The 27,233-nt window shown below is 37.4% G+C and overlaps 2 protein-coding genes across 2 annotated transcripts in view; one reads left to right on the top strand and one right to left on the bottom strand.

Moving 5' to 3' along the window:
- Positions 1 to 19,414, top strand: part of LOC109062563 (signal transducer and activator of transcription 5B-like) — a 28,527-nt gene extending 9,113 nt beyond the window's left edge. Inside the window, exons 6-21 of the mRNA XM_042750911.1 lie at positions 4,035 to 4,126; positions 4,384 to 4,532; positions 6,394 to 6,525; positions 6,679 to 6,855; positions 8,172 to 8,259; positions 8,384 to 8,506; positions 9,195 to 9,287; positions 9,396 to 9,599; positions 9,857 to 9,951; positions 10,061 to 10,194; positions 15,041 to 15,190; positions 15,358 to 15,418; positions 15,682 to 15,774; positions 15,876 to 15,896; positions 17,542 to 17,613; positions 17,742 to 19,414. Coding sequence (XP_042606845.1) covers positions 4,035 to 4,126; positions 4,384 to 4,532; positions 6,394 to 6,525; positions 6,679 to 6,855; positions 8,172 to 8,259; positions 8,384 to 8,506; positions 9,195 to 9,287; positions 9,396 to 9,599; positions 9,857 to 9,951; positions 10,061 to 10,194; positions 15,041 to 15,190; positions 15,358 to 15,418; positions 15,682 to 15,774; positions 15,876 to 15,896; positions 17,542 to 17,613; positions 17,742 to 17,820 — 1,763 coding nt within the window. The 3' untranslated portion in view covers positions 17,821 to 19,414. The remainder of the gene's footprint in view (positions 1 to 4,034; positions 4,127 to 4,383; positions 4,533 to 6,393; positions 6,526 to 6,678; positions 6,856 to 8,171; positions 8,260 to 8,383; positions 8,507 to 9,194; positions 9,288 to 9,395; positions 9,600 to 9,856; positions 9,952 to 10,060; positions 10,195 to 15,040; positions 15,191 to 15,357; positions 15,419 to 15,681; positions 15,775 to 15,875; positions 15,897 to 17,541; positions 17,614 to 17,741) is intronic.
- A 710-nt stretch (positions 19,415 to 20,124) lies between these two features.
- On the bottom strand, positions 20,125 to 23,717 carry LOC109062560 (lens fiber major intrinsic protein). Its single transcript, XM_042750973.1, has 4 exons — positions 22,956 to 23,717; positions 22,585 to 22,749; positions 21,517 to 21,597; positions 20,125 to 21,418 (listed from the first exon to the last, which is right to left on the bottom strand). Exons 1-4 carry the CDS (start codon positions 23,313 to 23,315, stop codon positions 21,233 to 21,235), a joined length of 792 nt encoding a protein of 263 aa, XP_042606907.1. The 5' UTR covers positions 23,316 to 23,717; the 3' UTR covers positions 20,125 to 21,232.
- Between the last annotated feature and the right edge of the window lie 3,516 nt (positions 23,718 to 27,233).

Here is a 27,233-nt window from a genome sequence, read left to right as displayed (position 1 = left end):
AACTTGTTCATTATGAAGATGAAAATAGTCTAAAACATTAGGAAATAATCAATCCATCTGGAGTTCCACAAGGCCAAGTTTGCCTTGTTCAAAGAACAAAGGGATTGAAATACTTTTTCAAACCCACATCTTTTAAAAAGCTTTTGTTTAAATGAAAACAGAGGAGGAAGTGCTGCTCGCCAGTCATTAATTCCATGTGTATAAAACTCTTTTCAGTTTTTAACGTGTTTTCCTCTTTCATTGGTTCCTTCTCCCAAAGCACATTCAATTATTATGATCAAGATATTTGTGAACTGCTAATCATCATACTTTGTAGTATTCATTGTTTTTTACAATACATATTATTCCAAAGCACCTTTAAAAAGAAAAGCATCGTAATGCTCTCACTTTTCGCAAGTTTTGTATTGGTAACATTAGAGAAGGATTCTGGGGGAGAATGTAAACTGTGCAAAATTTGGGGGGCAGAATGTAAACTATGTGCAAAGTTTCCAACTAAAGGTTGTTTTCTCTGACAATCTTTAGGAAACAGTGGCTACGTTTACATGAGCACTTTTTGGCACAAATTTATTCCGATTGATGATTCTGATTGTCGTGTTTACATGAACGCTTAATAAAGTGATCGGGTTGATGTCCGCGTTTATGTCACAAGCTTCAAATCGGAATAGATTTTTTTTGACATGCGCACACTGCTCAAATAGTGAAAGTGAAAAGTGAACGTTACATATAGATAATCGAGTTTCTCACTGTTTGCACTTAATAACCACTCTCCTACACGGGTTCTTTATTTGTTTTTAACAGCAGAATTAATATTTACCTGTTTATGGATAAATATACATTTAAACCGCTGTGCTGTGCTGCTCATATTTATCACGCGAAAAAAAAAAAATCCGATTACAAACAGATTATTTGGGTGCATGTAAACGTAGCCAGTGACTATAGTCCTAAACACCCCTACACATGCATGTGCATGTCTACATACAGGTCCATCATGGGGGGTGCTCGTCAAGTTTACACAAATTTATCAACCGATCCTCACAGTGACTTTTGGAATTCTTCCTTCTTTTGAAATCTTATATTTTTAAACTTTTCCTCATGAGTCATGTTTACAAAACTGGTTATGCACTTGTGGCGCCTTCTTTCTTGTGATGAGATAGAGCGAGCACACAGACATCTTTATTTATCATAAGAATCATATGTAAAAAAAATAAAAATAAATGTAGTATTGCAGGCCAGGCATTAGGCACTGTGTGGTTGCACACTTGGCACAGTCCATGCAATGGTTCTGTCTACATAGCTGCTTTGATATGGTTAACGCATAGCTATGCAGCAATGCCAGAGGGAGAAATACAGTAAGACAAGCCCTAGAGCAGTAGATGTGTAAATAGTAGTTTCTGTCATAAGGGCTCCAACAAGTCTAGCCTTGATTTGAATTTTTTGATGAGTATTTCATGTCACAGCACAGCAATGCAAAATACATTATAAAGCATAGGCTCAAAAGAGTTAATTTATATGATTATCAGTTTAACTTTTTTATCTTTGTTTAGTAGTCTTTGTATGAAATGCACTGAAAACAGATTAAATGTGCATATATGTGAAATTCTCTGCACTGGAAAAACAGCAATTTCAGCTCTTTGGAATTGGAAGTCTGTATAGCCTTCAGCATTTGCAAATATATGCAATCCATTATACAGATCTTGTAATTCTTAAAATGTCATAATTTGGTACTCTTGAAAAAAAATTATCTTACATTTAATTAATTAATTTATTTAAAATGTATTAATAATTAGGGCTCTCAAAATTAATGCGTTAATAACGCATTAACGCAAATTCATTTTAAAGGTACTGAAAGCAGATTTTTACCAACTCATATGCAGAAAATGATCATGCATATTCTTGATCATGAAAAAATCTGTATATCACAACCCTAGTTTCTACGAACAGTAAAGCACATTCAATTATTATGATCAAGATATTTGTGAACTGCTAATCATCATACTTTTGTAGTATTCATTGTTTTTTACAATACATATTATTCCAAAGCACCTTTAAAAAGAAAAGCATCGTAATGCTCTCCCTTTTCGCAAGTTTTGTATTGATAACACTAGAGAAGGATTCTGGGGGAGAATGTAAACTGTGCAAAATTTGGGGGGCAGAATGTAAACTGTGTGGGTGTGTGTTCACTGCTGTGTGTGTGCACTTTGGATGGGTTAAATCCAGAGCACGAATTCTGAGTATGGATCACCATACTTGGCTGTATGTCACGTCACTCACTTCACTTAGGCCCTGTCCCAAATGGAACACTTCACGTGCACTTTCGGTCTTGTGGACTTAAAGGGATACTCCACCCCAAAATGAACATTTTGTCATTAATCACTTGCCCCCATATCGTTCCAAACCCGTAAAAGCTTCATTCGTCTTCGGAACACAATTTAACATATTTTGGATGAAAACCGGGAGGCCTGTGACTGTCCCATAGACTCCCAAGTAAGTTACACTGTCAAGGTCCAGAAAAGTATGAAAGACTTCAGTGGTTCAACTGTAACATTATGAAGCGACGAGAACACTTTTTTTGTAAGCGAAGAAAACAAAAATAATGACCTTATTCAACAATTCCTTGTGGCGCAGCTGATACAGAAGAGCATATGCAGCATACGGTGATATGGAAAGACACAGAGGAGACTGTTGACAAAGGAATTGTTGAATAAAGTCGTTATTTTTGTTTTCTTCGCTTACAAAAACTATTCTCGTCGCTTCATAACGTTACAGTTGAACCACTGATGGCAGATGGACTATTCTGATGATGTCTTTCATACTTTTCTGGACCTTTCCAGTGTACTGTAACTTACTTGGCAGTCTATGGGACAGTCACAGGCCTCCCGGTTTTCATCAAAAATATTTTAAATTGTGTTCTGAAGATGAACTGAGCTTTTACGGGTTTGGAACGACATGGGGGTAAGTGATTAATGACAAAATTTTCATTTTAGGGTGGAGTATCACTTTAAGGGGTGATTTTAATCCTTTAAGCGGGATTTATACTTTCGCCTGGCTCCGCTTCACGAGCCTCGCTCACTGCACACGCACCTTCCCAGTATGCTTGTTCATTTCTTTGTGTGTGCTGTTGCACTCATAGTTTTGATTTCTCTGCGAGTCAGACAGGCTGCACAAGCCTCAACTGACGCGACCTTGATACTGTCAATACATTATCCGTTATTAGTCACCGTTTACACTGAAAGTAATGAAATCAAATTAATTCTTTCCTGGTCGGGAAAGTAAAATTCTCTTTCACTTGCCCCTTCACAAAATCCACTTGTCCCGGACAAGCGTTAATGTCAAGCCCTGAACTGTATATAATACTATAATATTTAATATTTATATAAATTGTTTATTTTTAGTTTTAACAAAAACATAACACTAATCACGGGAGTAATCAGTTATTGATTTTATTTACATTCTGTTTATTACATTTAAAACTTGTACTTGTCCAATATTAACATATTGGTGAGCAATCATTAAAAGGTACTGTAAGCAGATTTTTACCAACTCATATGCAGAAAATTATCATAATGCTTAAGAGATATCACTGAAAAATTCTGTATATCACAACCATAGTATTTATATGAACAGTAAAGTGATTTTTTGATTGGCCAGTCAGATGGCTTTTTTGCACGTCCCGTCAATCATCTTAAAAGGAAAAGGAAGCAAAAAGCAAATCGGACCAAAAATTATGTGAGCTTTTTTAAAGGATTCATCACTGGAGTCAGCTGAGAGTTTAAGAGGGCTTGATGTCTTTAAGCACAGATGCCGATCTTAATACAGATATAATAAGCAAACAACATTTTAAACTATATTCTGTAGTAGGTGAGAACCAGAGATTATTCATTTACATAAATTTGTGAACATAAAATGATCATGAAGAACCACAACATCAGTGAACTTAACATAATGATAACATTCACATAACGATTTAATTGATGCGCACACAGGCAAACATGCATACCAGTATATCTAATGAATTTTTCCTTGTCTGCCTACAGGTCAAAATGAGCTGGATCCACAGCATTCAGATCAGGTCGCTAGACAGACTCGCATACAACAGCTTGAATACAACTATTCAGTCTGTGCAAAGGTAAATGCTCAAATGCATCATAAAGTGGTCATGATATGGAAGAAAGGTGAAGAAAAAGCAGTTGCATTGGAGCTGTTTTTTTTTTTTTTTTTGCTATTATTATTTTTCTTTTGTTTTTATATTATTTTTTTTTTATTATATTCTTTCTCTGTACAGCACTTTGGTTCCAGTCGTGGTGTTGAAAGTGCTTTATACATAAAGTTTGAGTAGAGTTCAGCTGTTTTTCATGGTTTGTATGTGTCTGTGTGTGTTTACAGAAGCGTGTGCAGCTCCTTCACGAGGCCTTGTGCGCTCTGGAGCAGTGCCAGTCCTGTCTTATTCTCAGAATTAAGTCCTGGAGGTGGGAACAGCACCGAGCAACCATTGGCGTGCACTTTGATGACAACCTTGGCCCTCTTCAGACATGGTGACGTTTTTGTTTAATTTGTGTTACTGCATGAATGATATCAGCTAAACCTTTCCCCTTAATATGATTTCCTTTCATTGTCATATTTACTTTTGCCTCTTCTGCCTTTTTGAACATTGGGCTCTTGCCACACATATTTTCTTCATGGTCACATTATTTCTATCACTGCTTTTTGTCGATGTCTATTCTTGAATGTTATCTACCAATTGACCCGCTTTCCACTTATTTTATGTATTATTAAACAGTTTTTGAATAATTTAGTCAAGCGTTTTTGAAATGTGGAGCATGAAGAGAATTGTATCTAATCCAAAGCCTAGAGATCAGTGTTTCTAAACTAGTTTGGGATTCAAATTGGATAGTGGTAAACTCAATTTTCTCAAACTCTTAAAATATAAAATACAGGAGACCTTAAAGAGGATATAAAGTTTACTTGAAACTGAAACTTGTCTTCTAAAATTCTTCATCTATTTGAGTTTAACAGTCAAAAAATCTGTCAAAGGTTTTTGGTTGTGTATTTTTTTTTAATCTCAATTACTAGACTCTTAGACAAGTATTAAAGAAAAAGGCAGAGGAAGTACAACTAATAATGTTAGATTTTATTATATATATATATAAAGACAGTAGTGCTACATACATGTAGCATGAGCAGTTTTTTTTATTTGAATTAGATTGTATAATTTCAAGATTTAAGGCAAAAACAAAATGGTCTGACTTTAGATTTCTGAAATTATGCTACATAAGACGCCTGCACAAAAAAACAGCAGACTGACTGAATGAAAATGCAGATTTAATCTCTGACAGCAGGTGGCGCTTATGGTACAGCAGCTTGGTTACCGCTGTAAACAAAGCAGCTGCGCATATAAACACTACTTTAAAAATGCATTATATGGAGGTAAGAGGAAAAGAAAATGCCATTGATACATTTCTGAAGACGGTCAGTTCCTCTCAGAGATACATTCATACAGTATAAACCCCCACATATTTGTCTTCCTATATTTTGAGCATAGTGAACAGTGAGCTTGATCTGCCTGATACAGTATTTTCTCCTCTTTACAGACCTCATAAAACTTACACACAAATTAAATTTTGGGAAATGATTGCAATACAGTTTGTGTGAAATTCTGGAATAGAAATCAGCCAAAATAAAACTAAAACCAGTTACAATAAAAAACAGGTAACCCTGTTTTTTATTTTGTTATCATGTTTTTATTGTGTTTTATTGTGTAAGTTAGCTGTATTTTAAGTTAGTTTTTACCTAATCAAAATCCTGGTATGTATATATATATAATACATACATATTTTTTTTTTTTTTTTGTGGGTCAAATATGTTGGTCAAATTGACCACTATAGAAATGACACAAAATAGATAGGAATTATTACATTTCTTACTAATTTTATATTTGAAAGTCTCTGATAAGCTACAATAGAGGATTTTACTAAAGATTCTGTTTTTACATGAATCTGTAATGGTTTTATGTATATTTTTAACAAATTGCATGGAAACCAATATGGGGAATTTGACCTCTTTCACAAAAGTTGTTTTTGAGCACAAGAGGAGGGTTAAAATATGTTGTAATCAGGTCCTGTTGCTTTCTTTTAAAAACTCAACAGGCTGGTCTTCATTGTTTGACAGTTAGGTTTGTGGCTCTTCAATTTCAGCAGATTGACAGACAATAATTCAACACACAATACACATTCTGTACATTGCGGCGCTAACTTTGTTGATCGTTTTTAATGTACCGTGGGTCATATTTTCTACTGCTTTGACTGGTTTTATTCACACTTTTGATGTCACGCATGTCATGCAGCCTTTTGGCCTAAATGTCTTCCACATTCTCTTTTTTTACTTTTTCGTTGGCAGGTGTGAGCAGTTGCTTGGAGTAAATGGTAACCTGAGGCAGGAGCTCATGTTGGTGAAGAGAGACCACGGAGGGGCTGAGTTTCACACGTTGCAGGAAAGCCTGGCACATCTGCTCCAGACTCTCATACAGAGGTATGCAGGCCTATTTCAGATCTGAGAAAGATCAGATTGCAACGTACTTAGACATCATGCAATCACAACAGATGATTATGCAATCTTTTGAAAAATGTCAGTGCTTTTTCTTCTGGCTTTTGATATTGTACTTTTTTTGTCTTGGCAACTCAGTTCATTGGTAGTAGATAAGCAGCCTCCCCAGGTCATCAAAACCCAATCCAAGTTTTCCACCACTGTACGGTATCTGCTGGGAGAGAAGATGGCCCCTGGGAAACCTGTCCTGTTGAAGGCTCAGATTATTACTGAGGCTCAAGCGAGAAACCTGGGTCAGCAAGGTGTCGTACCCAAGTAAGCATTCTGTCTTTTTTAAATACACACATACAAGTCTCTATTAAGTAGCATGTTTACAGAAAAAGGCCATTTTATTTAATTATATTGTCAAAAAAATGTATTTGTTTTTTATTTAGTTATTGTTTTATTGCTGTATTTTTTTAATTATAAATTGAACAAAATTAATCATTAACTAATTTTTGTAATAATGTTTTGATTAAAAAACACTTTGCAATAAAGTTCAAAAAGGTGGGGTTTTTTTTTCAAAAAAGCATTAGGTATCTTGAATTAATACTTGATTAATAATTACAGTTTTTTTATATATATAAATTATAATACGTTCATTTTTACATACCCTACCGCATTCAGCAGTTATGCATTAAATTGATCAAAAGTGAAACTAAAGATATTTATAATGTTACAAAATGTCTATTTCAAATTAATGGTGTTCTTTTGAACTTTCTATTCATTTAATAAGCCTGAAAAAAAATCTCAATTTCCACTAAAATATTTAGCAGCATGATTGTTTTCAACTTTGATCTAATCAGCATATTAAAAAGATTTCTAAAGGAAAAAATCCAGCTTTGCCATCACAGGAATAAATCAGATTTTAAAATAAATCAAAATAAAAAAAAAAGAGTTGTTTAAAATTGCTATAATATTTTAATCAAACTATTAAAAGGTAGTGTATACTAATACATTTTTAACATTTCAAGATATAAATGAATAAATATAAACGAATGTATTAACTTATGAACAAACACATTTACAGTGAACAATAGTGTATTTGTAAATTAATATTAATGTCAATTAATAAATGCTGTATTGTTCATTGTTAGTTTATAGACAGTTTTGTAGGCTGTCATTCACAAACGCTAAACAACTGCAAAGTGTTTTTCACTTATGCACTTTCGATGGTGATGAAATATTGAATTTATTATCTTTAACTGAGATTAAAAGTCATTTTACCATTACATGCCAAAGAAACCGAAGTTGAACAGAAAATATGCTACTGAAAAATGTTGCATGTGTGCAATATCATCCTTGATCTACAACTTAAGTGTCGTTATTTTGTAATCCCACTTATGTGCCTTTGTTGCCTTATGTTGAAATCTGCCTGTACAAGCGTTTATACATGTCATACATTTGACAGTCTTTGTTGCAGTTCTCAGACATAAAGAGGAAGTGGAGGCACAACAAGATAAGCAAACAGAATCAGGGTTTCAGTTGAGCTGTTAACCATATAGTGGCAATACAACATTTAAGAGGTCTAACATACACTTATAAAATATGCAAATGTTTTATAATCGTTCTCTTTGTTTTTCTTCACTTAGTGAAAATGTAGGAGAACTTATCAACAGCACGGCCATATTAGAGCACAACACTTCAAGCAAGAGCACATGTGCTACCTTTAGAAACATGGTGGGTCTTGCCACAAACAGCTCTTTGAGAATGTTGATTTTTTGATTCGTCTTGATATTGTCATGTTACCTTAATGGTTTCCAGAATGCTATCGCTTTAATAAGATATGTTTCTTCCTCTTCAGTCCATAAGGAAGATCAAACGAGCTGACAGGAAGGGCTCTGAGTCAGTGACAGAGGAAAAGTTTGCTTTGTTGTTTACCACAGAAATAACCATCACAGGCTGTGAGACCCCTTATAGCATTCAGGTGCTTGCTTAACTAATTTATTTTAATCCAATGGATTGTTTCAGTTTATCATTTAGTCATCAGGACATGCACTTTAATCAGATGTAATTATCTTGAAAATATTAGATTCGTACATCAGTCCCACCAGGATTTTACAGGACTTTATGATTTTTGCCACCCAAAGTGACTGAATTTGATGCTATCAAAATTATGTACACAATTTTTGTGTCGCTTTGCAGTGAAATATGTAACATTACCTTCTCCGTTGCACATTTTGTAACTTTTATTTCCTTTTAAACTTTTGCATAGAAACCTGATGATGCCACGAATCAATGATTTCAAAAAATCACTTGAAAATATGAAATATTGAAACTTTTATTTCCTTTTAAACACTTGTGTATAAACCTGACTATGATTAAGTCTCAGTGTCATTCCATCCCTGCTCACTTTACGAAGGCATTTACTGCAATACAGCAACAGGACAGTTGACCGTGTATTGATTTATTTGTTTGGGCTCTGAATTATGGATTATAATGAGCTAACTTCTCCTAAGGTAACTTTTTTTACTGGAAAATTGCCATAAATAATGCAGAGTTTGCACTGAATTCAGCAAATGCAAAATCCTGGAGGGTTTATTGCATAAAAAATGTGTATGTTGGTGTGTAGTAACTTTTTACAACAGTAACTTATTGCCTTCTTCATCCTACAGGCAATCTCTCTTCCTGTGGTTGTAATTGTACATGGTAGTCAGGAAATCAATGCTATGGCAACCATAATATGGGACTGTGCCTTTTCTGAACCTGTGAGTAACATGGAAAGACCCCATCACATGTCTTTTTCCTGTTGACGACCATTTTCAGTGTTTTGTAAACAAATTGACAATATGTGCTCTGTGCTGGGATGATTTCAGAACAGGATACCTTTCATTGTTCCGGAGCGTGTACCCTGGAAGCAGATGTGTGAAGCTCTTAGCAGTAAGTTCATGTCTGAAGTGCAGACGCAGCGGTGCTTGGACAGATACAACCTTCACTTTCTCGCCCAGAAGATCTTTGACCAACCAGACATCTCTGAAGATTTTAGCAATATGCCAGTGTCCTGGGCTCAGTTCAACAAGGTACCACTAACATGCATTTGTTGTGCATTAATATACAATATTATGAGCATGTGTTGTCTTACAGCTGAGTAGTAGCATACAAACACATTTACACACTGTTGTGTCTTTAAATTCATTGCAATTTATAAAATTTTTCTATGTCTCATGAACCCTAAAAATATGTTTCTTCAGACCCTAGCGTAATTTACGGAACATTCACGAAAGGTTTGACTGGCGAAATGGTGTGAATGATTATTTCTGTGACTGTTTTAACACAGGAAGTTCTGCCTGGTCGAAACTTCACCTTCTGGCAGTGGTTTGAAGGGGTGATGGATCTTACAAAGAAATGCCTGAGAGACTATTGGAGTGATGGGTACAGTTACAGTTCCACAGTTTGTTATTCACTTTATAGAGAACTACAAAAGACTTGATAAGTAAAGAAATAAAGAGAACTAGATAACTGCCTCTCATTCCCCCTCTAGACTGATCTTTGGCTTCATTGGAAAACAGCATCTCCATGTCATCCTGCAAAACAAACCCAGCGGCACCTTTCTTTTGCGCTTTAGTGACTCAGAGATTGGTGGCATCACCATCGCTTATGTGGGTCCCACTGATAGTAAGTATCAAATATTTATACTACTGTACATGATGCGCTATTGTTCAAAAGTTTGGAATTGGGAAGTTGTATGTTTTTGCAAGTCTCTTTTGCTCACCAAGGCTGCATTTATTAGTAGTAATAGTGTGAAATATCGTTACAGTTTAAAGTTGGCATGAAATGCTCATTCATTTACTTGTAAATGTCTGGTGACATAAACAGGATCATTTTGGGTTTATCTTCCTCCATTTTTGAATGCAACACCAATGTCTCAAAATCCAATCAATATTCGATGCATAGACAAGTCCCTGCCCTACAATTTTTTCTTTTTCAGTAGACTGTTACACTCGGACCAGTTGCTACTTCTGTTTCATTGCAACTTTAAAATAACTGTTTCTATTTTAATATATTTTTTAAAATATAATTTATTCCTGTGATGGCAAAGCTGAATTTATTCTAAGCTGATTTGCTGCTCAAGAAACATATCTGAAAATAGTTGTGCTGCTTAATATTTTTGTGGAAACCTTGATATATATTTTTTATAGGATTCTTTGATGAATAGAAAGTTCTAAAAAAATAACATTTAGTTGAAATAGAGTTTTATTATTTCATTTTAACGGGTTCATGACAGATTTATTGTTTTAATATGTTTCTTAAGGTTTACCTATAATGTTAATAAAGTTTCCTTTATGCCGTTCACTACGACATATTGTCTAGTGACACTAGGGGTCACTCTTGGGAGCCCAATCATCTCTGACATCTTCGTGAAAAGGCCAATGAAATTGGGTGTGCAGCGATGTGCGCCGCGGAAGGGCATGGGGAGGAGGGATTATTTTCGCCGGGGCAATCCCAGCGAGCTTCCCGTTCTTCCCTTGCTTTGTGCTTACTGGTCGATTTTCCAGATAAGTTTGTAACCTGTCCCTGGGTGGGCTCAATCTGTCATTCGGTGCTGACAAGCAGGATGAGCTGTCGAACGCAGCAATCGGAGGGCGGGCTTGAGCCATTGGAAGCAGATGACTCTGCTGAACAAGCACCTATTGGCACTGAGCCTCAGTCTGAGCCTGATGCAGAGATTGCAGCCGTGCTTGCCCGGGCAGCCAAGTGCATCAGGTTGGAGTGGTCTCCCCGTGGAAGGCCCCTTTTTCGGCCAGAACACGGTACACCGGCTCTTCTGCCCTCACCACCCTCAATGGGGGTCCAGCGAGGGGGTATACAGAGGTTCCCCAGGTGGAGAGAGCGATCAGTACTAGGCGAGAATGCAGCTGTTCTTCAGGTGGAGATTGCAACCCTTCTCGAAAAGGATGCAATCTAGCCTGTCCCCCTGGCCAAAATGAAGAAGGGGTTTTACAGACCATACTTCATTGTACCCAAGAAGGGCAAGGGGCTCAGAGCAATCCTTGATTTGAGGACTCTGAACCAAGCCCTTCACAAGCTTCCGTTCAGAATGTTAACCTTCAAGCATATGGTTTATGGCAATAGACCTGAATAATGCGTACTTTCATGTCTCAATCCTGCCAAGGCACAGGCTGTTTCTTTGGTTTGCCTTCGAAGGACGGGCATATCAGTACAAAGTTCTTCCCTTCGGGCTGCCCCTGTCTTCTCGCATTTTTAAAAAGATCCCGGAGGCTGCCCTTGACCCTCTCGGGGAAGTGGGCATTCGCATTCTCAATTACCTCGACAACTGGCTGATCCTAGCTTACTCGCAAGAATTGGTTTGTGCACACAGGGACATGGTCCTCGACCACCTAGCTTGATTGGGACTACGGGTTAACTGGGAAAAGAGCAAACTCTCCACTGTGTAGATTATCTCTTTTCTCGGTGTAGAATTGGACTCTGTTATGATGACTGCACACCTCTCTCAGGATCATGCTCAGTTGGTGCTGAAATGCTTGAGGTCTCTCAAGTAGAGAACAGCAGTCCCTCTCAAAAACTTTCAGAGGCTCCTGGGGCATATGGTGTCCTCAGTTACACTGCTGGGACTGATGCAAATGAGACCGCTTCAGCACTGGCTTCGTACCCGAGTCCAAAGATGGGCATGGCATCACGGCTCACACTGTGTGAACATCACACAATTGTGTCGCCGTACCTTCGGTCCTTGGGAGGACATCTCTTTTCTACGGGCAGGTGTGCCCGTTTCTGTATCAGTTCCTCCCTGGCAAATTCCCCTGAGGAAGGGCCTCTTTTCTCATGGGAAGGGCACAATTTGGCATCCTCGCCCGGATCTCTGGAACCTTCATGTTGGTCCCTGGACACGACAAGGAGGAACTCGGAGATCTTTCACCAGCACTGGTGAATACCATTACTCAGGCTTGTACTCAGCTGTACGACCTGAAGTGATGCGCTTTCGTGAATTGGTGTTCTTCCCAGAGAAAGGACCCTCAGAGATGTGGCATCGGATCTGTGCTCTCCTTCCTCCAAGGAGGCCTGGACAGGCACCTGTCTGCTTCTACACTTAAGGTATACGTGGCCGCGATTGCGGCTAACCACGACACCATGGGAGGCAGATCTGTGAAGAAGCACAATCTGGTTATTGGGTTCCTCAGAGGCACCAGGAGGTTGAACACTCCGAGGCCAAGTCTCATTCCCTCTTGGGATATCACTGTGGTCTTGCAGATCCGTTTGAGCCCCATCAGTCAGTTGAGCTCAGTGCCCTCTCTATGAAGATGGCCTGGAGATTGCCATCAGAAGCCCTGGCGAACAGGTCCTCTCTAGCAGATATCTATAAAGCTGCAGGTTGAGCTACACCTAATACATTTGCTAGATTTTATAATCTACGAATGGATCTAGTTTCTTCTAGAGTTCTGAACGGAGACTGGCTGGGTGTAGAGCTTGCTACCAGCTCCACTCCCCCGGGGTAATTATGCGCATATTTAGTCCAGCTCAGGTTCCTTTCATGGACTACCCTTCCATCACATAAGCTTTTTCTTAGCGAAGTTCGACAGAGGAACTTGCTATTAGAAATTATTATGAGGTAGGTTCCCCTGAGTGAGCTTTTGTATTGGGTTAGTGCTCCACATGTAGTGGCTCCTCTTGAGGCCCCATGTGTGTATTCTACACTGCATTGCCCCTGAGGCTCAGTGTTCCCCTAGATAGACATTCTGTCAATAGGTTTGGGTTTTAGTAGATCTCCCCTTACGCGGAGCCCACCCCAGTACTTTCCCTATGTGGTACTTCCTCTGTAAGTCCATAGGTGAATCTTCACATGTTACCTCCCCAACAGATAGGATGTGATCTCCATAGTGCCTTTTTCTCTAGAGGGAATAGTCACTGTCCTAATGTTACTACCAATACTTTTCAGGTGTTATATTGTGGTGAGTATTACTATGGGAAAAGGCTCCGGCTGAGGGGACCTCTGCCTGTATGGTGGCTCTCCTAGATGTTGGAGAGTGAGGTCTTAAGTCTTGGGCATTGGAAGGTTACGAGGACGTCAACATCTGGTCACCTGTTAAATCAAAGATTTCAAACATCTGTGCCCCCGTAGACTCGTGATGCAGTTTGGCAGTTGTGGGGTTTAGTATAGTGACCTCTAGTGGCGTACACTTGACACTTCATGCCACAACTCTGAATTGCCTCTGAGTGGTTTGAGATGCTTCTCGAACCCTCAAAACAGAACAAGTGAGCAGATGCCATGCTGGCTTATTTATACCCGGATGTCCAGGGCGTGGCCAGCTATGCAAATTCTGCACACCCAGTTTCATTGGACTTTTCTCAAATATGCAAGTGGTGTTTGGGCTCCCAAGAGTGACTCCTAGTGTTGTACACTGGACACAATGAGGGAACGAGGTTAACGTGAGAAAATGAAAAAAAAAAAAATTTCAACCCTCATTCTGACCCTCTGTCTAAAATGACATGTTTTAATGAGCGGGTCTTTAAGGCTTGTCATTAAGTGGGCACTGTTATGACTGGCTAACTTCATTGCATAGAAAACAGGTTAACGCCCCCATGCTATTGCATGTTTTGAGTGTTTTGACAACATAATCAAACTGAAAGGGTCATTTCCAGACCAAGCATTAAGAAATCATTTACTTACAGTTTGTGAGGCAGCTGCAGTAAGATCTAGTACCGCTTCATCTCTCAACAAATGTTTCTTTGTGAACTCTCTGTGACACTCTGCCTCATTTACAAAAAAAAATTTGCAATCAATCATCAGACATTATCTGGGATGTCATTAAAAATAAACTATCCACTTATTCCTAACGCTTGGATCATTCTGATATCTGAAATTCTTTCACTTCATTTGTCCTATTAATGACAGATTGAACTGCGTGGACTGTGTCAGAAAGCCAACGCACATCTGTATACTATATCCAGTTTAGACAAGATAGCAGCAGTGAATGTAGTTTCTATTTGATTTTGATGCAACGCATCAGTCCTATTTAATATAATCATGTGTCAGCCATTAAGTGACTTAACTCCAGTTGGCGGGGCCTGAGAAGATGACTATTTGTCAACATCTTGCTCTGGAGGCAGTGTTTATGCAAATTATTTTGCTCGAGTGATGTCATCTGGCAACTCAGATCCAAACGAGCCATTTTTGGAGCTTGATTAAATAAATGCTTTGTTTATAATGACAAGGAAGTTTTAAGCTATAAAACTTGCAGGATGTTTTAATGGCATAAAGATCTCTTATATGCCAAAAGATCAAGGTAAATTAGTATTTGTGTGCCTTGACACCTTTAAAGAGCTTTTGGAGTAAGGAAAAGGTTTTTCTTACCTTAAGTTTATTTATTTATCATTATTATTATTATTATATCCAGATGTATATATGTCCATGTAATATAGATCAGTAAGATTAATTCAAATGTATTGATCCATTGAGGATTTGCAATAAAATGTTTGTTCTGTGTCACTCTTTTCTTCTTCTCAGATGGAGGCAGGAAAATCCAGAATATCCAACCCTTCACCAAGAAGGATCTGGACTCAGCTGGCCTTGGCGATCGCATACGAGACATTAACTGCATCACTCACGTGTATCCAGACTTACCAAAGAATGAAGTATTTAAGAAATTCTTTACAGGTATGTAACCAGATCTTTTAAAGACAGTGGTTGTATACTGAGGTTTCACTAAGGGTTTTAAAAAAATCTGTATATTTTAATATTAATATAAAAAAAAGATGTATTTTATGCTAAATATAAGAGAAACATAAAAAAATATGCATATGTTTTCTTTTGTACTGAAACAGTACCTTCTCCCCCTAATCCTGATGGATACCTGCCATTCAAGCTAACAACAGTAGTCAACCCGTAAGTGCAATTATTTTGCTGTAAATTTATATCACTTTTCAAGATGTCATCAAATTTACCCTAAGGTATTAATAAAGAAACCTTGAAGATATGATATACTAAAGCATAATTTTATTAACACACAGAGCCGTTATGTTAAAATAACTCCGGGTATATAAAAATAACTGTTTCTACATTAAGTATGACAGGAAAATGTATTCAGGTCATTTAACTGTTACTGTAATAGGCACTGACAATGTTAAATTTTTTATTTTGATGTTCAGAGGAGACCAGGGTTCCTCCACTGCCAGCATACCAACTGAAACTCCTATGGATATGTACGGGCAACCTATGAGCAATGTCTATGGGTCAAACATGTGCGTATTAATCATAATTTAAGCCACAGATATACACACTGTCACAGTATTTTACAAGTCTTTATTATGTGGTATATAAAATATGTATTTTCCCTCAACAGGAATCAGGGCATGTTCTCCCCGTAAGTACAATTATAATTTGGCTTTGGTAAAGTTCATTCATATTAACATTTATCTGCTCATATGGAAAAAGTAGGAGAGGAGATGCACTATGCTGATTATATTTCTTGATCAGAGGACATTATTGTAAAATGAGCCATCGATGGCTTTTGAGGCAACATCCTAACCAAAATAGTCTCTTTAACAGTGATAATTGACACATTAAGTACATGAGACAATGTTCTACAGTCGATACTAGTTGCTGATGATTTCAGTAAAGTCAGACATTAGCACACGTCGCTAAGCTAAAATTGCAATATTCCAGGCCTCAGAAAATGTTGAGTGAAATAGTCCAAGATTTGTAAAAATCCTTTAGGGAAAAAAAAGTCTCGTATTCTCACTAAGGCTACATTTATTAGATCAAAAATAGAGTTAAATCAGTAATAATGTGAAATGTTTTTAGAATTTAAAATAGTTGTTTAATCATTAACATCTCAGGTACAATTATTCTGATTTGTGTTCAAATTTATACTACGGGGCCGTTGAATGCTTAAATCTGATTGGCTGACGAACGTTCTAAGGTGTGCAATTATTTTCTGGGAAACGCATGGGGAACGTAGTTCCAGGCAGCTCTCTCGACCGCATTACAGTTCCATATCACTTTGCATAGTTAACTATAATAACGGAAATTACAGGACTAACAAAAACAACAACATGACCAACGATTTTCCGAAAGTAAATACACATGACATTTCTCACTAGCGAGGTAATAACAGCGCTGTTTAGAGGCGCTGCTGCAGAACACTGTGGAGGGACGCACAGAGGTAGCCTAATTCACACAAGCTCTCTCTCTCTCTCTCTTACTTTCTCTTTCTTTTTCTCTCTGTGTCTGTTTCTCTCGCTCTCTTTCTAATAACTTCATTAATAACTGCGTTAGAATGCTATCAACGGCTCAAGCCTCTGTTACCAGCTTTAAAATGACATTTTGGAACCAGCAAAAGAGGCGTTGGATGAGATGCGGAAGACATAATTCTACTCCCAATAGCGATTTAAGTACAAAAACCGGACAAATCCCTTTAAATATATCATCTGATCGATTTCTTGAGGTGTGGTAACCGTAGGACTCCGGGCCATTGTCAGTTATTCCTTACATAATGTATTCCTGTGATGGCAAAGCTGAATTTTTATCATCATTACTTCAGTCTTTAGTGTCACATGATCCTTCAGAAATCATTCTAATATGCTGATTTGCTACTCAAATAATATTTCTGTAAACTGCTTTAATAGTTTTATGGAAATGATGAATAGAAAGTTGAAAATATTATTATAAAATTATGTCTTTACTGTCACTTTTGATAAGTTTAATGCTGAATCTTGCTGAATAAAGTATTAAATTCTTAACAAAAAAAATCTTACTGACCCAAAACCTTTTAATGTCTTTTTATAATTAACATTTTTCTTGGATCTGTCTGCCATCTTGAATGATCATTTTAACTGAGCCTTAGCAGTGCATCCTGGAAGTGGCTTAACCACTGCGTGCACATGTGATAGCATAGTTTGAGTTGGCTATCTAGGTAGGCAGCTCACTAGAATTAAGTATAGAGCAATAGCACCCAAGTAAATGACTGTTTAACAACTGACTGTTGTGATTCTGTTGCCCTGTCCTAGACTTCCTCAGTCTACACCCCCATATATGCCAGAGCAAATACCTGTTCAAGGACCACTCTACCAATCACCCATGTGAGTCACAGCCACAGTAAGGTTTCCTGTAAATTCCTAGGGTATATTTGATGGATCAGCCTCACTTTCTGCTGACACACTCGCACATCTGTTCATTACCATTCTCAACTTTGTTTATTCTTTAACAGGCCACAAGCTCCCTCAAGTGAAGAAATAGACATGGAAGCACTGGAGGGAATTTTGTCATCAATTTGTCAAAAAGACTAGCAAAGATCTTCATTAGAGGTGCAGACCCTCTGTTCTTCTTGGACGAAGGCTATTGGATGGCTTGGTGCTCTAAGGACATCCAGCACAACTCACAAGTCCCAAAGGACATATTACCCATTTGTTGTTAAAACAAGTGTATCAGTAGGAATGCAGTTTTCTTAAATTAATTTCCATGAATCATTGGGTGGTGGGTGTTTTTATCACATGGATTGTTTTCAACTCAATGTCACACTCGCTTTCTCTTGCATAAACACACTAAATGTGCAGTTCAAAGGAACAGTGTGTTTCACTCAATCATAGTGAATGCTTGCTATCAACATTTTAATAAAATTTCTATGAGAAGCAGGTGAACCTCTGGCATAAGAGTCTTATTAGCATGTAGTACATAAACACAAGTGGTTCCCTGTTTCGGTCTTATGACTGCTCTTGAAAGTAGCATTATAACTGACAAGTGAAACAGGAAATTATTTGCTATCAGGTGGTTTTATCAAAAGAGACCAAATAGATTTAACATAATACACATTTTTGTCTGCCAGAAGTTTTTTTCCTTTACATTTGATGCAGAAAAACATATCCAGGGACCAGGGTATATAGGTGATTTTTACTCCCACTGTCCTGAATGAAATGTATTGTCTGTAGATGCAGACAATGATACTTTCTAGACCTTTTAGAAATGATACAAATATGTTTTGTGCCAAATTCCATATAGACAGTTTTTTATTTGGTTGTTTGATTTGCATGACTTGTGTGTGATTGCATATTCAATATTCAGTATTTGTCTACAGACTACAGTCAGGTTTGGCCAATAAAGCTAAAATTAAAGTTTTTTAAATCTAAAATCACTAGCGAGTTTTGCTTTACTCTATCATGTATCATTTGTTCCTCCACTTGCACAAAATGAGCTCAATTTTATTACTGCAGACCTGTAAACCTCTCTTTACATCATTGATGAGTATAAATCATGTAAAATACATATCATGTGCACAAAATAACAGTAAGGTTTTATGTCAGATGTAGACATAATACTGTCTCTACCTACTCTACAGTGTTCTGTGTGCACCTTTTCTGTGTTTAGTCTTTAGTACTACAAGTCGTCAACTATCTTAAAATGGAAATGTAATATACAGTGTCTCTTCTGTAAACTTTGATTTTTGCCGTCCAACAAATACTGTTCTGTATCTTGTAAAATAGTAAGCTTTCATCTTAGTGCTTTGAATATGAAAATATATCAAATGGGATGTTTTTCAAAGGTGCCATCAGTAACTGTCTGTATGTATTTAGTCTAGAAAGGGAGTTCCACACAGTTTTGTTTCTGTTGTCTATTCAGATGTTCTTTCTGTAGCACTAACTGATGAATGTGCTAGTTATGCACCTGCCTGATCGATAACCGGAAATCTTGTCATATTGCTGTTACCTGCCACAGAGAAGTATAAAGCACTTATGCATTTATCTATGAAAAATGTAAAAGTTGCCATTTTTCTTTTTTAATACATGTGACCAAATTTGTAAAGCAGGTATATAAGATTTAAAAAAAAAAAAGAAATGTTCATATTTTAATGTTTTAAATCTGATAAATAAAGTCAAAATCCATGTATGACAGAGTCTCTTGCCTGAGTATTAAATAGTTAAGGATTTGTCCAGAATATATGATTCTCTCACATTTCATTAGATTAAAAAAAGTAATATGGCAATTAACAAATTTAAGTTTTAATTTAAAAATGATAAAAAATGACTATTGTTGATATTTAAGCAATGTGGCATTATTTCACACTCCATAGTCCTCATCGAAACTACCAAATAAGAGACATTCACTAACTTAAAATAATTATACTCCGCTAGCTTTAACAGTCATTTAAAATTAAAAAAAGCAAATCTTAACAATTTACACAAGAGTTTGAGCACAAAATTATGTCTAATTTTCACGTAAACATTGATGTTCATATGTAGAGAGTCCATTTAATTAAAAGGCTTCAAAAAGAGTTTGCTTACAGAGCCCAATGGTGAGGTTTGAAGACCTTTCATGCAACTCTGGCCTCCCTTCAGTCAGATCTTGGATAAGAAGACACTAGTGGAAAGAGTGCAGAGAGGCAAAGGGTGGGTGTAGCGATCGCCTTTTCATTCCATCAGATCCAAATGCTACAAGAACATAAATGTACATTTAAATCCAGACATCCCAGTCGCTCAGCAATCATCTAATCCAGGGGAAAGAGAAAGCCCTCTTCAACTCTCAAAGCAACCTTCAACTCTCAAAAAAGTAAATTGCTTTTGTCTGGTTCAGCTACACACAATTGGAACCGGGTCTGCTCACATTAGTCACTTAAAATTTATTTTACAATGAATTACACATACTGTATATTCTCTTGCCTGAGACAAAATATCATTGCTTTTGTCTGGTTCAGCTATTTACACACAAAATAATGCCAAACCCTCTAATCTAAACAAGACATCTATGCATGCATTTATGGCAGAAAAATTCAATGAAAATGCCTGAAACTGTATGAATCAGTGAAAATGTACTCCATAATGCTTTTGGAAGTATAAACTCAAGTTTTGAAAATGACACGACGGGAAGAAAATTAAGTGCTTTTATCAGGTAAAAGCTAAAAGTTAGGGTATCACAATAGTTGTGTTTTGCGGGCTTATTTTTTTATATGAATGATGGTGTGACTGTGCTTCTTTTAAAGAAACACATGCTGGGCCATTAGGCCACAGTTAAACAATACAACAGTTTAAAGCAGACTCATAGAGGGATCCAAAATCCCAAAGGATTTATAAAGATTTTAGTCGTGAATTAACATCCACCTAAATCAAGGTTCAAAGGAATGCTTCCTTCATTTCGGGAGATAGAAAAAAGAACATTGCATGAATACAAACACATGGCGAATGGTGGAAATGGAAGAGCCAAACTGAAAACTCTCGGAAAATACACACACACACATCACGCACAAATGAATAATGTCGACTGTAAGTAGAATGTAAAGAAATCGGTTGCAAAATGCTAATAATATAGTACATGTGTCACATCTCTGAAAAATAAAAGAAAAAATAAACTGAAATGAAAGTGTGAGATTTAAACCCTGTGAAACTGGAAAGCATGCAGAAGTCCACTTCTAGTGTATTTCACTCTTAGTAGACTAGAAACGACAGAGGTGCCCCTGAACGGCGTTAGCCACCTGATCTCACTCCCTATACCTGGCGGTACAGAGCGCAGTCCTCAACAGGAAGTCCTCTTCTTACCTTCATTCATAGTCCTTGGGAAGGGGTTATAGTGTCTCGATTGCCTTTGGAAGTGTGTGTGATTCTCCCTACAGAAAACTCGGTTGGTATGTAAGAGGTGTGTGAGGATGAGGTGTGAGAAATGATCGTACGTATGTATGTGTCGCGTCAGGGATCCAAAGTTTCCTGGCAGTGTTTATAAGGCTTGTGTTTTGAGCTCAATCGGCTCCCCTCGGTTCTCCTGCTGGGCTTCGGCCTCAGGAGGTCGGTTGCCCTTGAGGACAGCCAGTCTCTCAGACAGGCCGCGCATCCGGGGAAAGAGCATGAAGTCGTAGAGCAGAGCACCCATAGCACTGCCGATCATAGGGCCCACCCAGTACACCTACCGGAAAGTGGGAGAGAACAGATAGAAAATTGTTGCATTTATGAATTAGTTAGCAAAATGCTCCTTCATTTGAATACAGTGGATATGTGCCTCACCCAATGGTTAATAAAGTTCCTGAAAAGCACAGCAGGGGCAAAAGACCTGGCAGGGTTCATTCCAGCTCCAGTGTAATACATCTGCAAAGAGATTCATGTCAAGTCAAGTCTAGTCATGTCAAATTTATTTGTATAGCACTTTTCACAATACACATTGTTTCAAAGCAGCTTAGCAGATTAGGGCTGGTCGATAATGGAGTTTACTTTTTGCAATGATACAAGCAATCAAGCAGTTGAGATGTGCTATACAATATATTTCACAATACTGAATATATACAGAGTATATATAAAGAAAAAAAAATTTTCAAAAAAATAAGGAGCCAGGCAATAATATAATAACAATCCACACAAAAAAATAATAACATTTAAAAATAAAAAATAAAAAAAAAAAAAAAATATTTTTCAAACGGTGTGCATTTCATAGGTATTTACATAACCAGTAGTGTCACAACTCTTCAGTTGGTGGGTCTTGATCCAAAAATCATACTGATAAAATCATGTTCAATAATATAAATGAAAAACGAGATAGGCTTATTAACATTTAAAAGGGAGAAAATGTTCACAGGTGTCATGAAACAAACTCTACAGTATAAGACATAGTTCACCCCAAAAAAATGCGTCATCATTTATTCACCAACATGTCATTCCAAACCTGAATGACTTCTTCTGTAGAACACAAAAGGAGATATTTTTAAGAATTTTTAGCCATTTTTGTCCATACAATAGAAGCAAAAAAATAAAAAATAAAATAATATTTAATATCTCCTTTGTGTTACACAGAATAAAGAATGTCAAACAGGTTCATAATAACATGATGGTGAATAAATGATGAAATTTATACTCTTAGGTGAACTATCTATTTAAAACAGTTAATTACTTAATGTTTGGCCTAGTGTTTGTTCCACAATTTTTCTACGTAGTCTATTTCATATGAAGAACTTCTGCAGCAGTGTTTATTTGCAGGAGTTTTTGTTGACATTTTAGTGCTGTTTTGCATGGTAAAATATGGGCCAATAGAAAACCATTGATTTTAAGACTGAATCTCAGTCTTTGGGAATGCCGTCTTACCCCCAGCAGGTGGCCCACAAGCACTGAGAAGCCAATGGACAGGGCAGCAGATCCCAGTCGTCCATTTCGCCTCTCATCCGTCACAGCAAACACCACAACCACGAGTTGCAGAGTCAGGAATATCTCTATAGTGGTGGCCATTCCCAGACTGATGCCTGGCTGAAGCTGAAAGCATATAAACACATACACTTTACAAACAACAGTAAAAATAGTTATCCAAATACATTTACTGTCCACTATTTATGTGAAATAGTCTTCCTTTAACAGATCCTCTGATGATCTCTATGGTTTCAAACATTGATCAATCATTTTGCGTCACTAGTTAACAATCCATTATTTCATCTAATGAGCTCACTAAAACACACTCTTACCGTGTTCAGGCCAAGATTGCCTCTCATATTGCTTGGCGTGACTCCATACAGCACAGCGGCTCCAGCTAGAGCTCCCAAGCACTGAGCACAGATGTAGAAGAACGCACGAAACAGGGACATCTGGGAGCCAATCAGGTAGGCGAACGTGACAGCCGGGTTGATGTGGCCACCACTGATGTGACCAATAGATTGGATGAGTGTGGCAGCTGCCAGACCGAAGCAGAAGGCAACTTGGAGCACGTTGTGTGGTCCGGTGGTCCAACGCAGAGCTGATCCCAGCCCGAAAAACACAAAGAACATGGTGCCATAGAACTCTGCAAACACAGCCCGCCAAAAAGACATGGACCGGAACTCCCACATGGCTGCGATAACTCAGAGGCGATGCCAAAAAATGGAGGGATATGAGTGGGAGAGGGAGAAGAACCTCCAAAAGAACCAAAAAAGAGCTTCTTGGATGTGTTCCCTTTGATTTTTTGTGGATGGACACAAAAAAACAAAGGCGTAGAAACTATGGAAAACCAAGCATAAATGCTTCTATAACCTAAAGAGTTTGCGCCAAGAGCAGCCCTTCTTCACAAGTCTGAAATCATCTGTCCCATTGATTTCTAACCTGTGGTTTTTGTCATAAAACCTTAAGTGTGACTCTGGCAGGTGATGTCTGCATCTATGTGAAAGTCCTAGATGATGTTTAATAGAAGAACACGGATAGACAAATGATGAGCATGTCCTGCAGACATTCAACCTCTCTGATGGGAAAGCGAGAGGCCAGAGGGGTATTTATAACGACTGTGACCCTCAGTGACACTATAATCCTTTGGCAGAATTGTGGGAGGGGGCTGCAGACAATACAACAAATCAAATAAAAAAAATTATTAACCCTTTTCTGTCCCACTTTTCCCACTTTCAGTTTATGGTTGTCAAACCAAAGCTTAAAATACTGCCTGCAAATTTGTAATTGAGTGATGTTAAAATGTTAAACATATCTTGGTGGGAAATGTAACTTTTAGAGTTTTTATAATAATAAAACTTTTGTTTAGCTAAAAAAAAAAAAAAATCTTATCTCATACTATAGGAGAAAGGTCATAAAAGAGGCAAAAGGGGAAATAGCATATTTATCAGACATGGGAACATGATGACATTTCAAAGAACAGCCACAGACGACAACTGTCCCATTCCAGCTCACGATAGGGAACGGTGTTTAGGAACTGCCTCTTCTCTATCCCTGGCTACAACACCAGGGCCCCTAAAAGGGTCTAGTACCCTTCACAGTGTGGATTAAGTACTGACACAAAGAAACAATACCTCTCATACAACAGAAGGAGGCCTCACACAGATGTAACGTATCATAACTGACCACCCCACATGCACAGGACAGAAAATATATGGGGGTCAGTATCACCATAGGATGACTTTCAATACTCAAAAATGTTCTTTGTAATTTCCCATTCGCTTTACGTCATATCATAAATAGTAGACACTCAAGTACAATTCCCGCCACTGAAGAGACAAAAAATCTGTTGTTCTGATGTCACTAAAGTGGACGGCCTTTTCTTAAAGGGGCGGATTCCCCAATACGACAACCATTCAAGGGACATGGACAAACACTTCTTTTTTATGAAATAATTTTTTTTTTTTACCAAATGATCAGTACACTCAAATTGAGTAATCTCTTATTTAACTAAATATTAATAGGATAATTTTTTATGATTTGGCAATATTCTACTATCATTCAAGTTAATGAGCAGTGCATGGGACATAGCCAAATAATACGCATCCTCTTACACAAAACAAAAAAATCTAGAAAATTCATCTAAAGAGCAAAAAAAAACTCTTTTTATAAAAATAAAAAAATATCATAATAAAATAACACACCCTTTCATAGTCATTTTATGTTAAGTTATCATGGCAAATGAGTTATTTATGTACAGGACACCAAAAGGCACCCTACAGAGATATTGTCCCACAGGTCTTTTAGTAAAAACATTAAGAAAAATCTATAATAAATTAATGAAACTAAATGTTAGACATGAGTGTGCATGCAAATGCATTAATATAATATAATATAATATAATATAATATAATATAATATAATATAATATAATATAATATAATATAATATAAGCCAAATGCATAAATGTAAATAGAATATAATTGGTGTTATATAATATTTACAATGTTGTCAATCAGTTGTTTGGATTTTGATATGTTAGGCAGGTAACACCTTGTGCAGCCATATCATATAATATAATAATATTTCTGTTACATTAACAAATCTATAGCATCCCACACAAATCACATATGAAAACCATTTTCACTGTAATTGCATGAAAGAGTGACTTTTCCACAGCACACAATGAGGGCTTTGCCGTAGCACCCCCTACCCTGGTCAGGACAGACCCAGGTGGTTCTGTGCAGAACTGATTAGGCAGAGTTTTACATTGTGTGTGCTGGCAGGACTGCTGGCCTGAGGCCCAATAAAGCTCTGGAAAATCCATGTTTGGAGGCAGGAGGTGATAGTGGGGTGGGGGCAACACTGAGCCTCTTCTCTGGGCAATCACGGTGAGCTATAGACTAGTGAAAGAATACTGCTTCGCTTGTGTTTTTTGCTCTTTCATTTGGGATGAACCAAAATGCTGGCAGCAACAGTTTCTGTTGCCTTCTTTGATAAAAATTTTTATGGTGCGGTTTGGCCGTTGTCTCAAATGATAGGAGCTTTTATATGCAATTAGTACTACTGCATAAGTGGTCCTTTGCAAAATAGCAGCGTGATAATTACTCTGAAGGATAAGCCATGGAAAACACACTCTAACTTTGTTTAGTCAAGAATTTTAGGTGTGAATTATCAGGCAAGTGTTAACACTTTCTATATTAATTTTAGGCATAAAAACAATCTCAGATAATAACAACACTGAATTGCAATCATTCCTGAATCAGCAAACATTCTTCACCCTAAATAAGGTAATTTAAGTTGAGGTACCTCCTAAATAAACTAGGTATCAAATATCTGTCATTGCCTCTATCCAGCTTCATTTTTGGCAAGATAACCGACCAGGCCAGTGGCGTTTGCTTTGGAAGCAGGTGTTTCTAGCTGAGTTACGAGTCATGGTAAACTCTGCGAGGCCGGCTCAGAGTAACCAACTTTGTGTACGTCCATTGTGTGCAGGATTACTCCACACCATTGCCTGCTGATGTGTCCATAAGCCGCCTTTTGTCGTACAGGAGAGATAGCTTAAAACCGCTTGCATGAGGATTTTTCTATTACCTCTAGCACATACTGCTGACACCAACACAACCCTTGCCGACCTCCCATACTGCCACTGTCTTAAACAAAATGCTAGCTCAGGGAACTCAACCCCCCTAAAACATACCAGGCCTCACAAGGCAACTGTTGATCAAAACATACAGTCCCTCCACTATTCATCCATCCTTATGAGTGACTCCACCTGCTGTATTAAGTAGCTGTATCATCAAAGCACCTGGTTTATTGCTGCTTTTTGAAGCTTCCAAGATATCATATCCTCAGAAAAACAATAAATCTGGTTTAAAAAAGGGCAGTTCTCTGAGGAACTTATGAAACTTTTTGAGGGACCCCTTGTTCTGGACTCTAGTCTGGTCAGTGGAACCCTTACCTTTCTGAATTAGACTCGTCCAATCAGAACCCAGACCTCAAACCATCAGGATGATATTATGCAGATCGGTGCTGGAACCACAATTTAACCATGGTTTTGCTACACTAACCATAGTGTAACTATGGTATTTGTTGTAAATTTGTGGTTGTACAAATGGTAGTCAATACGGTAGTAAAAAAAAACCTTGGTTATACACTGTAACATGATAAAACCATAGCTAATTTTCGTAAGGAATTATTCTAGCAGTGAAAAGTGATGATTATTTCAATTGCACAAACCTTAAGTTATCATATAAATTATTATTCTGAGGCTAGTACTCTTTTCAAAGAGGCATTTAACTGAATTTTAGCTTTTAAACAGACATTGTCTCGTCGAACGCGGTATCACTTCTCGAAAACTCAAAAAGGTCTAATTCATTCTTGCCAGGTATGTTTATACGGAAATTGGAACTACAGCGTCATCTTGTGGCGGAAGGACTGTTCTCTGTACATGAGAAAGGACAGAATGTTCCGGAATTTCTGCAGCCGTTTTTTTTTAGGTACGCACCGACAGATGTTGTCCTGTCATCGATTTGATAAATCTATATTTTATAATGCAATATCAGCTTTAAGTTTTCACGATCAATCTCATATCTAGAATTGGGGTAATT

Source organism: Cyprinus carpio, chromosome B23 (genome assembly GCF_018340385.1).
Source record: "Cyprinus carpio isolate SPL01 chromosome B23, ASM1834038v1, whole genome shotgun sequence".
Classification (NCBI taxonomy): domain Eukaryota; kingdom Metazoa; phylum Chordata; class Actinopteri; order Cypriniformes; family Cyprinidae; genus Cyprinus; species Cyprinus carpio.
The sequence above is the reverse complement of the archived record's forward strand: the minus strand, read 5'-3'. Positions and strand labels throughout refer to the sequence as shown.

What these genes read in the sequence shown, in the direction of transcription:
- LOC109062560 (XM_042750973.1), bottom strand. Translation starts at nt 23,315, where the DNA reads ATGTGGGAGTTCCGGTCCATGTCTTTTTGGCGGGCTGTGTTTGCAGAG. An exon ending in TTGTGGGCCACCTGCTGGGG is followed by an intron (nt 21,598 to 22,584) that starts GTAAGACGGCAT and finishes ATCTCTTTGCAG; the next exon opens with ATGTATTACACTGGAGCTGG. An exon ending in GGAACTTTATTAACCATTGG is followed by an intron (nt 21,419 to 21,516) that starts GTGAGGCACATA and finishes ACTTTCCGGTAG; the next exon opens with GTGTACTGGGTGGGCCCTAT.